The sequence below is a fragment of the Engraulis encrasicolus genome, chromosome 16 (assembly GCF_034702125.1).
Source record: "Engraulis encrasicolus isolate BLACKSEA-1 chromosome 16, IST_EnEncr_1.0, whole genome shotgun sequence".
NCBI lineage: Eukaryota > Metazoa > Chordata > Actinopteri > Clupeiformes > Engraulidae > Engraulis > Engraulis encrasicolus.
The window spans coordinates 6695706-6709619 of record NC_085872.1 but is presented as its reverse complement, the minus strand read 5'-3'; the positions used below and the strand labels follow the sequence as shown (position 1 = coordinate 6709619).

Genomic DNA, 13914 nt, shown 5'->3' with positions numbered 1-13914 from the left:
TTCATGGTAAAAACACCATATTGAAGAGCACAAACAGATCTTAAAAAGGCATGTAAGGCCTTACCTATTACCGTTTTTAACCACAATACTGAAGTCTGTACTTAAGTTGTGTTATTAGTGTATTAAGTGCACTTTAAGTGTACTTTTTGGTGCACAAATTAAACATGTAAAAGTGTCTTTAATTCGATAAAAGCATACCACCACCAATGATTTCTAAGTATTATTATTAAATATATAAAAGTATACTTAAAGTGTACTACTCAAGACTATTACTTCAAGAACGTAATTGTGCCTGTTGAAGAACAGGTAGTTGTGGTCTAGTGGTTAGAGTGCAGGTCTGTGGTTCATTGAGTTGTGGGTTCAAATCCTGGTTGAGGCAGTGGTTGTTGTCTGAAGTGAAGGTGAAAGGAAGGTTCATGTGAATGGCTGATGGTTGTGAACAAGACAATGTACAATGGAAATGAGCAATTCGAGATTACATTAATGTTTTTTCATATACTTTTGAAATATATTTAAAGTGTACTTAAAATAAATATATTTGAAATGTGCTTAAAGTAAAATCTACTTGTAGTATACTTAAAATACATTTAGAGTCAATACACTTAAAATGTACTTAAAGACCTTGAAATAGATTTGTAGTATACTTAAATACACTAAACTGCATGCTAAAGTACAAAATAAACATATTTTAAAGTGAATTAGTAAGTATGTTTGAAATGTACTTAAGTTAAGTATGATTTTAGTATATTAAGTACACTTGTACAAAGTTTGATTTTAGTACAAAAAAGTCAACTTAAAATGTGATTAAGCTCTACTTAATTATATTTCAAGTGTATTTAAGTATACTATAAGTTGTCCCAAAATAACACAACTTAAGTATGTACTTCTGCAGTATACTATAAAGTACTTTCTCATGACATTGAAATAGATTTCTAATGTACTTAAAATGCACTTATCCGCATGCTAAAGTTCACATTAAACACATTTTAATGTGACTTGGTTAGTATATACCTATAATGTACTAAAAGGTTAAGTATATTTTTAGTATATTAAGTACACTTGTACAAAATTTAATTTTAGTACAAAAAAAGTCAACTTAAAAATGTGATTAAGCTCTACTTAATTATATTTCAAGTGTATTTAAGTATACTATAAGTTGTCCCAAAATAAACACAACTTAAGTATGTACTTTCTGCAGTATACTATAAAGTACTTTCTCGTGAACGTTAAAATAGATTTCTAATGTACTTAAAATGCACTTTATCCGCATGCTAAAGTACACATTAAGTACATTATAAGTATACTAACCAAGTCACTTTAAAATGTGTTTAAAGTTAAATATATTTTTAGTATATTAAGTACACTTATACAAAGTTTAATTTTAGTACAAAAAAGTCAACTTAAAATGTGTTTAAGCTCTACTTAATTATATTTCAAGTACATTTAAGTATACTATAAGTTGTCCCAAAATAACATTCTTTAAATACACACTTTTGAAGTACACTTTAAATACAATAAAACGTACTTATTAAGTATATATTAAGTACACTTTTTTTTTACTTGGGCAATAGCACCTTCATGTTATGCCATTAACAGACAGATAAATCCTCTCATAGGATTATTGAATATAGTCACTTAAGACTTGCATCAGTGCATGGTTTGTTAATTCCATTTGGATACAGCCACAGAAGCATCCCTTTCATGCCTTGCAGTGTAAATTAATGGATGCATTGGGCCTACAACCTTGACTTCAAATCCAATAATTGTTTCACTTGTTTGAATCCCCCAATTGTTTGAACATTGGCCCTGAATAAGTAGGCTAAACGATTATTACAATATTGTTAGAGGTCACTTTAGGTAGCCTAGGGCCTACTAACCCTACTGCAAATTATAACAATTTAGGACTAATATTAATATAAAGAAGAAAAAAAGAAGAAGAAGTCTACAATATTAAAAAACAACATGTTGAAATAAGGACTAATGACCGAAAACAATTAAACTATTAGACATTATAAGCATGTGTGTGTACATGCGTGCGCGCGCGCCTAACTAAATCGAAAGTCTCGGCCCAATCCAATATACACACATGAGTGAAACTCTTGCGCGTCAAAAAAAAAAACACACCTGAAAGTTTATTCGCGTACATTGTTTAGATTTAATGGGCTACCCTGGGCTGGGCCTATAGGCCTAATAGCAGCCCAAAATGACGGTATCATTTGCCACGGTGTCGATGCTGTTGTTGTGAAAGAACCCCTCATGCACAGGGTAATCCAGTCCACATTTCCCCTCTACCCCGTCTGGCTCGCTGGCAGGTCTTGTTTACTGGCGCAAAGACAGGAAAGGGGATCCTTGGAGAGACGAGGCATGTCAATCTTCTAACGTAGCTACCTCTAATGTGGGGAAAAATATTTTTCATTTTATTCAGTGTCTATTTTGGACTTGGTGGATTTGCGGTGTGTAGCAGAAGACATTGTTGAATCACAACCAAGACGTTGCACTTGGTTTACATGGATAGGAATTGCAGAATGGCTCGCTAACCTTAGTTCTACAGCTCAGTGAAGCAAGCAGTGAGGTGGACGCCTGAAATCTCAGCACTGAGTTGAGCCAACACCACGGGGACGGCCCTTTCTTCGTGCACGTACAATGCTCGACGGTGGACTTCAGATGCGGATTCTCTTCCCTTTCGCCTGTAAATGGTCAGGATTTTAGTGTTTGGTCAAAGAAGTGTTGTGGCACACATCACGGTCGGACAGCTGCTGCATGCGAAGCGTATTGACCCGTGAATTTACTACGCCACGCTTGCTAGCTAACGTTACATGGGCCAAGTTGTCAGCAGGACCTCAGAGGAACAACTGCCTAGGATTAATATATTAAGCTTTGAGAACATTGTCTGACGTTAACTTCTTGTAGCATTTTGAGTGAGTACGTGACTCCTCATTTGAAAACTGAGTAGTTCTGTTTAGGGAAATTGCAAAAGGATTGCTTTCCTGCTGTGACAAACAAATAACTTTATTTTGGCCTGCGGAGGTAGCTAGCCAACCAGTTAGCAGCAGTGAAGTTAAACGGCGTTGGCTAGCCTGCTAGCTGTGCTAGCTGATCCTTCTGATCTGATTCGCGGGTGGTTTGCTACGGATTTTTCTCGAGGAAACCAGGGATTCAGACAACACTGCCGAACTGATGCAACTACCCTGAAAGGAAGACCACACTTATATCTTCTCAAAATGTTACCTGCATATATTCTCTCGCTAATATATGGGTACTTTGAGTCGTTAGATTTGTGTAGTTAAAGTTGCTAGCAAACGTTAGCTAAACAATCTTTTCACATCGTCGAGTTAAGCTAGCTAGCTAGCTGACTAGCTGAATGCTAGTGGATTGAACACGTTGGACTTTCTTCTCCGCCCATTTTGGGGGGTGACAGAGGATTTTTATCAGCCATATGTTGTTGTTTTAATAAACAATCACCATAAGACGGTACTCTTTTCGGATTGTCCATAAATCGAACTTCACTGCGCTGAACAGTTGGTACAATTCAGCAGGGGTCATGATGCGGCTGCGGACTTTGATTGTTTTGGTGGCGTCTGTCTGCATTTTATGGAGTGTTCTGCCAGCAAATGGAGAAGGTAAGTGTCCTCTGATTCATTAGTTCGCACATGCTTAACAATACGCTATTTTCTCCAGAAATCGCTTGCAATTGTTCATTCCCAATCAGCAGTCCTGGTCCCTCGGGGTATTTTACAGCAACCCGATTTCGGCAATTTGTGTGTGCTCTTGTAATGTGTCTTGTTTACCAGTGATCAATTGTGTCAATCACTTTACTACAGACATACCTAAGCTTTTGATATCAGTTTATCATAGAACCAGTAGTCGACTAAAGTGTTGCATCTGCATATGTTGCAACCACAGAACATCAGTCAGTGACTTTGCTGTCTCCGTGATGGGGAAGGTTGTGGATTTCAGTACAAAAACACAGAATAATATAGGCTGAGTATTTATCAGTTGAATCATTCAAAGGTTTTCATTTGATCTTAAAGAATTGGCCAGTGTCTGTGCTGCTTCATGTGTTGTGACTTTGCATAGCTTGATTGAAACGAATTGGATTGTACACCTGTCTGAAGCGTCCCAGCAGTTTTTTCCCATCCAACATTTTTTGTCCAATAATGACTAGTGGATGAATGACATACAAGACGTCTTCAATCACTCACTTGATTTTCTAATTTTGAGTTTTTCCAAGGGGGATCATCATGTACTGTTGTATTTCTGTTAATGATGCAAGTGCAGTTGACTGTCCTGAAAGTTACTTTTTGATATTATTTTTTATTTGTTTCTTTTTGTGTGTGTGTGTTTGTGTGTGTCTATATATATTATATAGCCTATATATATATACTTTTTCTAAGCAAGCAAAATGTTTTTTTAAATGCCATCGTAGAATGCGAGCCTGTCATGGTGTGGTCTTTCTCAATCTCTTCTTCACTGTTGTCTGGACGGAAAGATTTCCCGAAATAGGCTAGATAAATAAATATAGCCATGCTTCTGACACACTTGGCCATGTCACACTCATAGGGCAATATTGGCAAGTATTCAGTTAAGCTATTATTGCCTTTTGTCCTCATCTCTGTGGCAGGATATTGGATCAGGAAAGGGCCAGTGTTTACCCAGCACATCTCTATGTGTGGAGTCTGGCTGAGGATGGGGAAGGAACACAGTTTAAGCGCCAACTAAGTTCCCCCTCCTGCCTAATATATGACCCCTTCTTCTCTAAACGATCTGACATAATGGTTTGACTTTTCCAAACTCGTAATTTGTCAACCACCAATAGCTCTAGAATCTGTCGAGTAAAGTGAACCGTCATGCATACGGTACTGTATGTTTTTAGGCTTGTGTCTTTGGCGCTCGTCATACAGTCTTGTTCCAGATTTCAGACAGTGTATTTGTCTGAAGTGAGTTCACTTGTTGTCATCATTGTGATCAGTGACCACATTCCTACATTCCTATTTTGCGGACAGGTAAATTCCACCTGAACATTCTGCCAGAATGGTCTTCAGGTTGCTGGGATCACTAGCTATAGCCCTTTAAAATACAGACACATCAGATCACTAGTAATCCGTTGAAAGCAGTCACAGAACAAAATAATGTCCTTCCATTTTTTTTATTTCTTTCTTAACACAACTGTATGAAACCGATCAGCCCGTGGCCTCGAGTTAACACCCCAGGGGTGCTTGCCGCCTTTTTCATTAAAACTGGAAGAGAGGTGATTGGGTAATATCATCCAGCCAGTCTGTGCGAGATTCAGAGGGCAGATTGAACATAAACAAGTTGTGTAATTGCAAAGCTGGCCCCCTTCTTGTTCCTCTCAGGCCTGCAAGTGAACTGCTGTAGGAAGGAGTGAAACTATTTTGGGGCCTCAGTTTTGGCCTCTTTAGTTTAACCAACTGACCAACCAGCCCACCAACCCAACCTCACAGACAGACGCCTCCTGTATCACATTTGTTATGCCTTGCTAATATCTCTGAAATCACCTCTGTTCCAAATGGCCTCCGATGCTAGTGGTTTATTTCATCCTCATGGATTGAAGTGATTTTTATCACTTTGTATCACATTTTTTTTACATTTTACCGTGTGATGGTGTCAAATGTATTCTTTTGTCATAACACCTGTCACTCAGAACTAAGTGATTGCTGGTCATGGAGGAAAGAACGCAGCCCGTCCCTCTGTCACCAGTAGTGTCACAGCTTGTTGCTTTGCAATAAAGAGAAAATAATCCCCACCACAGCAGTGTACTCAGGCCTCCTGGTTTTGTCAGTCATGTCAGAGACACGTCATTTAAACATGCCCAGTTGCCATACCTGATTTACGGTGCGTTCCTCCTGCACACACACGGCCCTGGCAAGAGGAAGTGCCTTGGCCTTCATCTCGCGACAGCGCATTGTGTCTTTATGACTTGGAAACAATGATTTGTGACACTTGGTTTTCTTGAACAATGGGTACCTCTTCAGAGAGGCCATTACCATGAGCTGTAGAAGTGGCGGTGGTGAAATTACATGACACACCTATCCTGAACCGAACACTCCCCCTGACAGTAAAGGCATCTGTCAAGATTTTTTTTGGGTAACATTTTCAAATAGGTTTCACATGTTTGATAAAACATGACTTATTGCTATCTGTATAAAGCACGTAAGTTATAGTACATATATTAAGGGCCTACTAGGTCCTTTGATTTGATCAGTAATACAGGACTTATCGGTGATAAACGAAAAATTTGTAAATGCATGCACACCTAACAAATGAGTGATATCGTTTAGCACATGTCAGTTACAGACAAGCTTGCTCACGAACCTTAAAATAAAGTGTGATCTTTTTTATCTGCTGGTCCTGGATGATTTGCTGTTTGTGTGTCCTCCCTGTGTGTATTGTGTTTATTGTACCTGGTGGCTGCCTGCAGTTAAACCCGCAGTGTCAGGGAGTGCCGGCTTGCCTACCTGTGTGTCCATCCACCAAGAAGTGATCCATCCACAAAGCTTTTTTGTGTACTTAGCTAAAGAGGAATTGGAGGAAGTGTTACCATAATATTTGTTGCCCTGGTGAGCGGAATGAGCACACTGATGAATATGTGTCTATCAAAAGACTGTGTACGCTGCCCATTGTTTTTTTTTCTTGTTCGTTCTTTCTGTGTACTCAAACTGGCATTATCCTTGCACAGTAATGCGTAAGATGTCCAGGCACCGCGCTGGCATCTCGCTTATGAGGTGACTGGACTCCTCTCAAAGGTACTGTGGTTGTTTTGAGCCTTCAGTTGGTCTACAGGTGAAACACTACATCTTTTTCTGACTGTGTCTAGACCAGTCCTGCCCTGAACTGCAGCAGTAGCAGCAGCAGTAGCAGCCAGGCTTCCAGATACTAACACTGCCAACCGGCTAAATGTTGGTGAAAATTCAGTTTGGCTTGTAGGAAAGAAAGTTCACTAGCCACTTGACTGATGGTGAGTGTATATGTGGCGGTAAGATTTAACATCTAAATCCAAATTTCTAGTGATGAAAAAAAGTTAATTTATAGCCCTGGTAGCAGCAGCATCACACAGTTTTGTTTCCCTCCCCTTAGTTTGTCCACAGTGGACCTCAATGCTTAAAATGGTCTCTTGTCTCCAACTGATTACCTCTGTTGAATTTCTGCATGGTGGCTGAGCCATCAAAATATAGCAGCAGTTTTCTGCCCGCTGTTTTATTTCCTTCCTTAAATCTTCTTCGTTCTTCTGCTGACATGGATTGTGTTATATATACGTGTAGAGTTTTGCGTTGGCTCAGAGTCTGAAAGAGATGCATGATCTTATTATGTCATCACATCATTACAATCCCTCAGTGTTTTCATCGCGCTGTCTCCATAGTCATGGTTCTAGTGAGGGATTTTTATGAATGGATATTGAGGACAAATGAGAGGTCTATGTTCTGAGCACTGCAAGAACAAGGACGCCAAGATTTCAGTTAAATAGGGGGAAATTATTCTATAAGGAGTTAATTCTATAAACAGAAATAGTCTAACTATTCAACCTTGGATAAATTGGTGAAAGGCAAGTTACAGCCTAGAAAACAATGTTGTGGAACATGAGAGAGAGAGACCTGATGGACACGCCAAGATGGCTTTAAACACAGAGTCCATTGCAGCGCAACTAATTTGAAAATCAAATTCCAGTGTCCCGCATGTTCTGTCTCTTTTATTCCATTCTTAGCTGTAGACAAAAATGTACCGGTAGTACAAATGATTGTGCACAAATTAATTTTCTGGTACTGGTGCACTCCTTAAATAAGGGACGGTGCGTACGTAAACACTGTCACTCACAATTATACCACATTGTCCTGTGTAAAGACATGGCACCATTCATACAAGTGTAGTTTGATGTTGAGTTACATAATCACTTACTTCCTCAAAGCTTTGCCAATGTTTTTTTTGTTTTTGTTTTGTTTTCTTCCTCAATCTAGCCACGTGGTCCTCTCCCCTCTCTCCAGACTGCGTCTAGGCTTGTGAAGGGGGTCTGTGTCTTTGTATGGAGGTGTACATGTTAGAGAGAGAGCGACAGGCAGACAGGCAGACGGAGAGACAGGCAGACAGACAGGCTGACAGAGAGACAGGCTGAGAGAGAGACAGGCTGACAGAGAGACAGGCAGACAGGCAGACAGGCAGACGGAGAGACAGGCAGACAGAGAGACAGACAAAAGCAACAACCACCCATCTCGCTGATGGCTACGTTGGTCATAACAATTTGGTTGTAGGGCAGTTAATAATGATTAGCCTATATTGTAATACTGCAGTGTTATGAGTAGGCATTTGTTTGTGAAGGCATATGTGCCAGTAGTTTATGATGTTTGGCACTGCATGCATACCAGGAATTGCTTTGAAACGTCCAGTTGCACACACTGTGTAGATAGCATAGCGTGTGTGTGTGTGTGTGTGTGTGTGTGTGTGTGTGTGTGTGTGTGTGTGTGTGTGTGTGTGTGTGTGTGTGTTTATGACTTCAAAAGGTTACATTTATCAGTGATTGCTAAATGACTTGCTATGTTGTTCTCCTCCTTATCAGCAATAGGCAGTTAGCAAAACAACACTCAGATCCAAGGCTCTAATCCTGCTGTGTGCGTGTGTTTGCGTGCGATTGTGTGTGCGTATGTGTGTGTGCGTGCGCTTGCATGCGCCCCTGTCTTAAACCTATAGTTGTACCTAGGCTTCTTGTCCATTCTGTTTTCAGAAATGTGGCATTGCGATAGCATCATCATACTTCAGAAGACGGACGCCCATCATCAACAAGTCTTGCGAACTCCAGTTGGAAGCAAATGAATTAATCCTCAATCATCAGCTGATAAATAAGTCTGAGAAGCGTAATAGTAGCGTACTCATAAAGACAGACTACAGTGGCAGAGTATTGGTTTTGGTTAATTGTGAGGCTGAGTAAGGTTTTGGTAGAAAAGTTTGATAGGATGGTGTGACAGGCGAAATTGTTTATTATTATTGTTGTTATTATTATTATTATTATTATTATTATATTATTATTTTCATGAACATCACTAGTTATTTCATTACTGTATTAAAGAACAGCAAAAGCAGGGGCTCATTGTTGCATAACTAAATGAACTGATGGCTGTGGCACGGCAGCATATGGAGAAGAGTAAGGAGACAACAAGAGGTCATGGTGTAATGTCACAATCTTGCTTCTCATTTTCTGCATCTCCTCGCAAAGTCTGTGTCAGTTGTCGGCACGACTGTCAGTCACAGGGCTATGATAGACGAACACGGTAAAAGTATTGGTGTGAGTAAGTTTCGACACCCTCTTGGAAAATCATTACATCGATTTATCTCTGGTAGAGCTTTTGAAGCATCCACTTCATTTTGACATTAATCTGTAGGGAAAAGGAAACATCTCAGCTGTGAAATCATTTAAATAGGTGTAGCAAACAATTTTGTGTGGATTTAAACAAAAATAGGCATATACGAAAATACAGGGGGATACCCACATCATTAAATCACTTTTTTTTTTCTTAGTGTGATTGTGGTATGTACACATTTTAAAGTCAGGAAAAAGCAGTAATTACTGATATTAATTGTGAAAGGCCCTTTAGAAATCGTCATGACCTTCTGATAGTCCTCTTTCTTGTGAGCCAGGCACACACGTGAGGTCATTTGCATCCCAAACCTAAAACCCAAACATGAAGAAAGTTCAAGCGAAATGCTAACTGTGTGCTGGAGGTTTTTTTTCCAGTCAGTGACTTATGGGTCATCTCTAACACACCTGCCAGCTGAGATGTGTGAGAATAAATACAAGTTGTATGCACGGATTATGTGAAAGAAGAATGAGGTACACTACATTACATTTAGCTGACGCTTTTATCTAGTTCCAATCGTTGTCCTCCTGTCCTTTCCTATGGCCTCCTGCCCCATGAAGCGAGGTATCAGGTTTTTTTGCCTGATCAGTGACCTATGGGTCATCCCTAACACACCTGCCAGTTGTATGCACGGATTATGTTATTGGAAGCGTGTTGTGCAATCTCCGGCTGTCCACAACAACAGCCTTTGGGACGGAAGCAGGCAGCTGATAATGCGTTCATGAGGGCGTGTAGACAAGAGTCGTTAACCAGGTTTCAGCCAGGTCTTGTAATTGCTTTTCTAATAAACGCTTCTTTGCCGGACTTATCTAGCAGAAACTTTTCACACGCATTTCCCCCCAGGGACGGCCCGCTTTGATGTCAATTTCATGATATCATTGCTTTCTCTCCACCCACCCTCCCCCGGATTAAAGTGTTAACACGCTGCCTTACAGATTTACACACTCAAAAACTTTGATTAGACTTTTTATTTCAAATTCAGGGTTTTTCCTATTTGTGTGGTAGTGTCTCTGTGTTCTCATTAGACCAATATCACAGACTAATTCAGCTCAAACCTGACGCTGAAATCTCCCTCACCTTTTCCCTGACACCATTCCTCATCTTCACGCGAAGGCTGATGAGCATAAGCCCCCAACAGCAGTGTAGCTGAAGCTGTGCTGTGTGTGTGTATTCATAATCTCATTGTCGAAGCCAGTTACATGCACAGCCAGGTCAGAGTAGGGATTTTGTCTCACTAACTCCTTTTGTCACGTGCACTGACGCTGCTGCGGCCCCCTCGCGGGGTCCCAGGGGTTGGAGCGCTGGCCGCAGTGCAGCCCCCGTGCCGTGTAGCGTATTAGATTCTCAATCGGCACTGTGGAGCTAAAAATAATGTTCCGGCTGAAAGTGTATAGGCCTACTGATGGCAAATGTGACTCTGTCTGTGTGTGTGTGTGTTTATTTATATATATATGTGTGTGTGTGTGTGTGTGTGTGTGTGAGAGTCTGGCCTGCAATGCGTTGTGTTTATGCGTGTGTGGGTGAAAAGGGAGTGTGGCGGGGGAGGTCGAAGGTAGAGGATCTCGCGCTTGTCAGCTCTTGGTTCAGCTTTTCCAGCGCCTCACAGTTTTTCCAGGACGTGCCCCAAACTCTCAGATCATTTCCTAATCCTCCGTCGTTGGGATGCCCCGTCTGGGGCCATAAACACACCATCTACTGCTGGGAAGACATGTGTTTGCACTTGTGTTTGCTAGTATTCGCATGGTTATCTGCGTAGGTCTGTGCATGCACAGACATGTAGCTGTGTATGTATGGATGTGTGTGTGCGTGTGCGTATGTGTGTGCCTGTGTGGTTGTGTGTGTATGCATGTGTTTCTCTGTGTGTGTGTGTGCGTGTGCGTGTGCGTAGCACACCCACCCACCCACCCTGTGCCCTAGGGGCCTCGGCAGCCCTGAAACGGTCGCCTGCTCTCTGATTGGTCAGAGCTGTGAGCATGGTATCAAAGTTCCACATTATTGGGTCCTCATTCATGCGCGAGATTCACTCTGAGCGACGTGGGAAGCGAGGGTCAAGCACAGCAAGGGTTCATCACTCTCTGTCCCATTTCCACAACCAAGTGTGCGGACCGCCCTACACTGCCCTCTGTTTGTGTATTTCTTGTTGTTTTGGCATGACTTGTCTGCTGGGGATCACTTTTCTCTTATTTTTTTTTTGCCAGGAAGCAGTTGCCGATTAAAGTATATGAGGAGGTGGTAGTAACTTAGTAGTACTAGTCGCACTGTTCGAAAAGTATAAAAAGTGTTTTCCCCCTTCTTGCGAGAAAGCAGCCGTCCGCCAATCTGATATTAATTGTTGTTGGCCTGCTACTAGAGCAGCAAGGCATCAGGGCCTCGTTCGCAAAGCCTGGTGCTGGGTGTATGTGTCTCTCTCTTTCTCTATGATGAGGTCCAAGAGGCCTTTGGGTCTTTGTGTGTGAGTCTGTGTGTGTGTGTTTGTGTGAGTCTGTGCGTGCGTGTGTGGCTGTGTGGCTGCTGCTAGCCTGGTGGTCTGTGGAGTGGAGTGGAGAGCTGAGCCGAGGCAGGAATGTCAGTGGAGCAACAGGAGGGAGGCTTTACTGCCCTTGTTAGCCTGCTCGCATACCCTTACGCATGCACACATGCAGCACGGACGAGATGGGACGAGACAGGCCAGGTTAGGACAGGACAGGAGAGGCTAGACGAGATGCCTGCAGGCAGGCAGGATGGCAGCTTCCTCTGTGGGAGTTGGACACACTGCTCACTGTGGGGCTGATGGGGGGCCAGAGGTGTGCTTGATGTCCTAAGACAGAAGTTAGTTTTGGAGAGGATTGACAGTGGGAATTGATGTACTTTAATATTCTTTTCTAATGGCTCTGTTGTTTTTTTTATGGCACCATGCCATTCATTCATGCCTATTTGTTGTGATTCACAAAGAAGTGCTGTTCCTCTGTGATCTAACAAGACTCTGAACTCAGAGCTTTACAAGGATTGCAATTGTGTGTGCGTATGTGTATGTATATTGATATTTTTATTTACTTTTTAATGTGTTTCTAGGTGTGAAAATTTAGGTGAAATAATGGGCTAATATTTTGCACTGAATAGTGTGGTGATTCTGAAAAAAAAGATTTGTTTAACACTTAACTAATCTGTTTCTCTTTGATTTTCTCTCTGCTTCCCCCCTCCCCCTTCCTAAAAAAACAAAAACAAACGAACAACAGTTTGTCCGAGTATAGACATCCGAAACAACACGACGGCGCTGGCGCTGCTCTCGAACTGCACGGTGATCGAGGGTCACCTGAAGATCCTGCTCATGTTCCGAACCAAACCCGAGGACTTCCGGGGCCTCAGCTTCCCGCGCCTGACCATGATCACCGACTACTTGCTCCTCTTCCGCGTCTACGGCCTGGAGAGCCTCAGCGACCTCTTCCCCAACCTCACGGTGATCCGCGGCAACACGCTCTTCTTCAACTACGCCCTGGTGGTGTTTGAGATGCTGCAGCTGAAGGACCTGGGCCTGCACAGCCTGATGAACATCACGCGCGGCGCCGTGCGCGTCGAGAAGAACCCCGACCTGTGCTACATGGCCACGCTCGACTGGTCCAAGGTGCTCGACTCCGTGGAGGACAACTACATTGTGGAGAACAAGAACGCGCGGGAGTGCGGCGACATCTGCCCCGGCACGGCGAAGGGCAAGACCACATGTCAGCAGACCACCATCAACGACCACTTCAGTGAACGCTGCTGGAACCTGCAGCACTGCCAGCGCAGTGAGTACCGTCTATTACACTAGCTGTTTCCTCTCTGCCTGTTCTTTTCTCTCTCTCTCTCTCTCTCTCTCTCTCTCTCTCTCTCTCTCTCTCTCTCTCTCTCTCTCTCTCTCTCTCTCTCTCTCTCTCATAACTGTCCCTTCTTTCTCTTGCGCACTTTATCCTACCTCTTCTCTCTGTTGTCCTTTCCTCGCTCTCTCCTTATCTTTCCCCTACCCAGTTCCTCTCGCTCTCTCGCTCTCTCTCTCTCTCTCTCTCTCTCTCTCGCTCTCTCTCTCTCTCTCTCTCTCTCTCTCTCTCTCTCTCTCTCTCTCTCTCTCTCTCCCTCTCTCTCTCTCTCTCCCCCCTAATTGCCTATTTTAGCTCATCTTTCTTTTAGTCATTTTATCTCTGTCCCCTGCTTTTGTTTTCCGTTAGTGGCTGTTGCCTCGAGCAAGTATGTCCACATCATTAATGAAATTAGATGTTTGTTATTGTTATTCATGGAAGGGAAGGGAAGGGAGGGGAAGATGTCTGTTGGTGGCCTACCCTAGTTGAGAAGAGAGACGAGTAAGATCATTTGGTGGTTTCAACCAGAAAGAGCAACACATTTGCTCTACGTCTCCAAAACAAGTGTATTTGGTGGTTTTTAGATAATAGTGTGCCGTGACTAGGCCTGCCTCTCATGACTCTCAACTTTGGAGTCTAAAGCCCCCCCGAGTGTGCCACTGTTGAAAGCCAGGTCACCAGGTCGTGATATGTAGATACAAGCTAAGCAAGTTTGCCTGCAAGACCTTGAACCACGCTCC

At 42.4% G+C, this 13914-nt stretch overlaps 1 protein-coding gene across 2 annotated transcripts in view; it reads left to right on the top strand.

Moving 5' to 3' along the window:
- Window positions 1-2202: 2202 nt before the first annotated feature.
- The window catches only part of insra (insulin receptor a), a 79463-nt gene continuing 67751 nt past the window's right edge, over window positions 2203-13914 (top strand). Inside the window, exons 1-2 of one of the 2 annotated variants that reach the window (XM_063218455.1) lie at window positions 2203-3620; window positions 12578-13126. In XM_063218455.1, the coding sequence (XP_063074525.1) occupies window positions 3542-3620; window positions 12578-13126 (628 nt within the window). In that variant the 5' untranslated portion in view covers window positions 2203-3541. The remainder of the gene's footprint in view (window positions 3621-12577; window positions 13127-13914) is intronic. The other variant, XM_063218454.1, reaches the window with a different exon arrangement.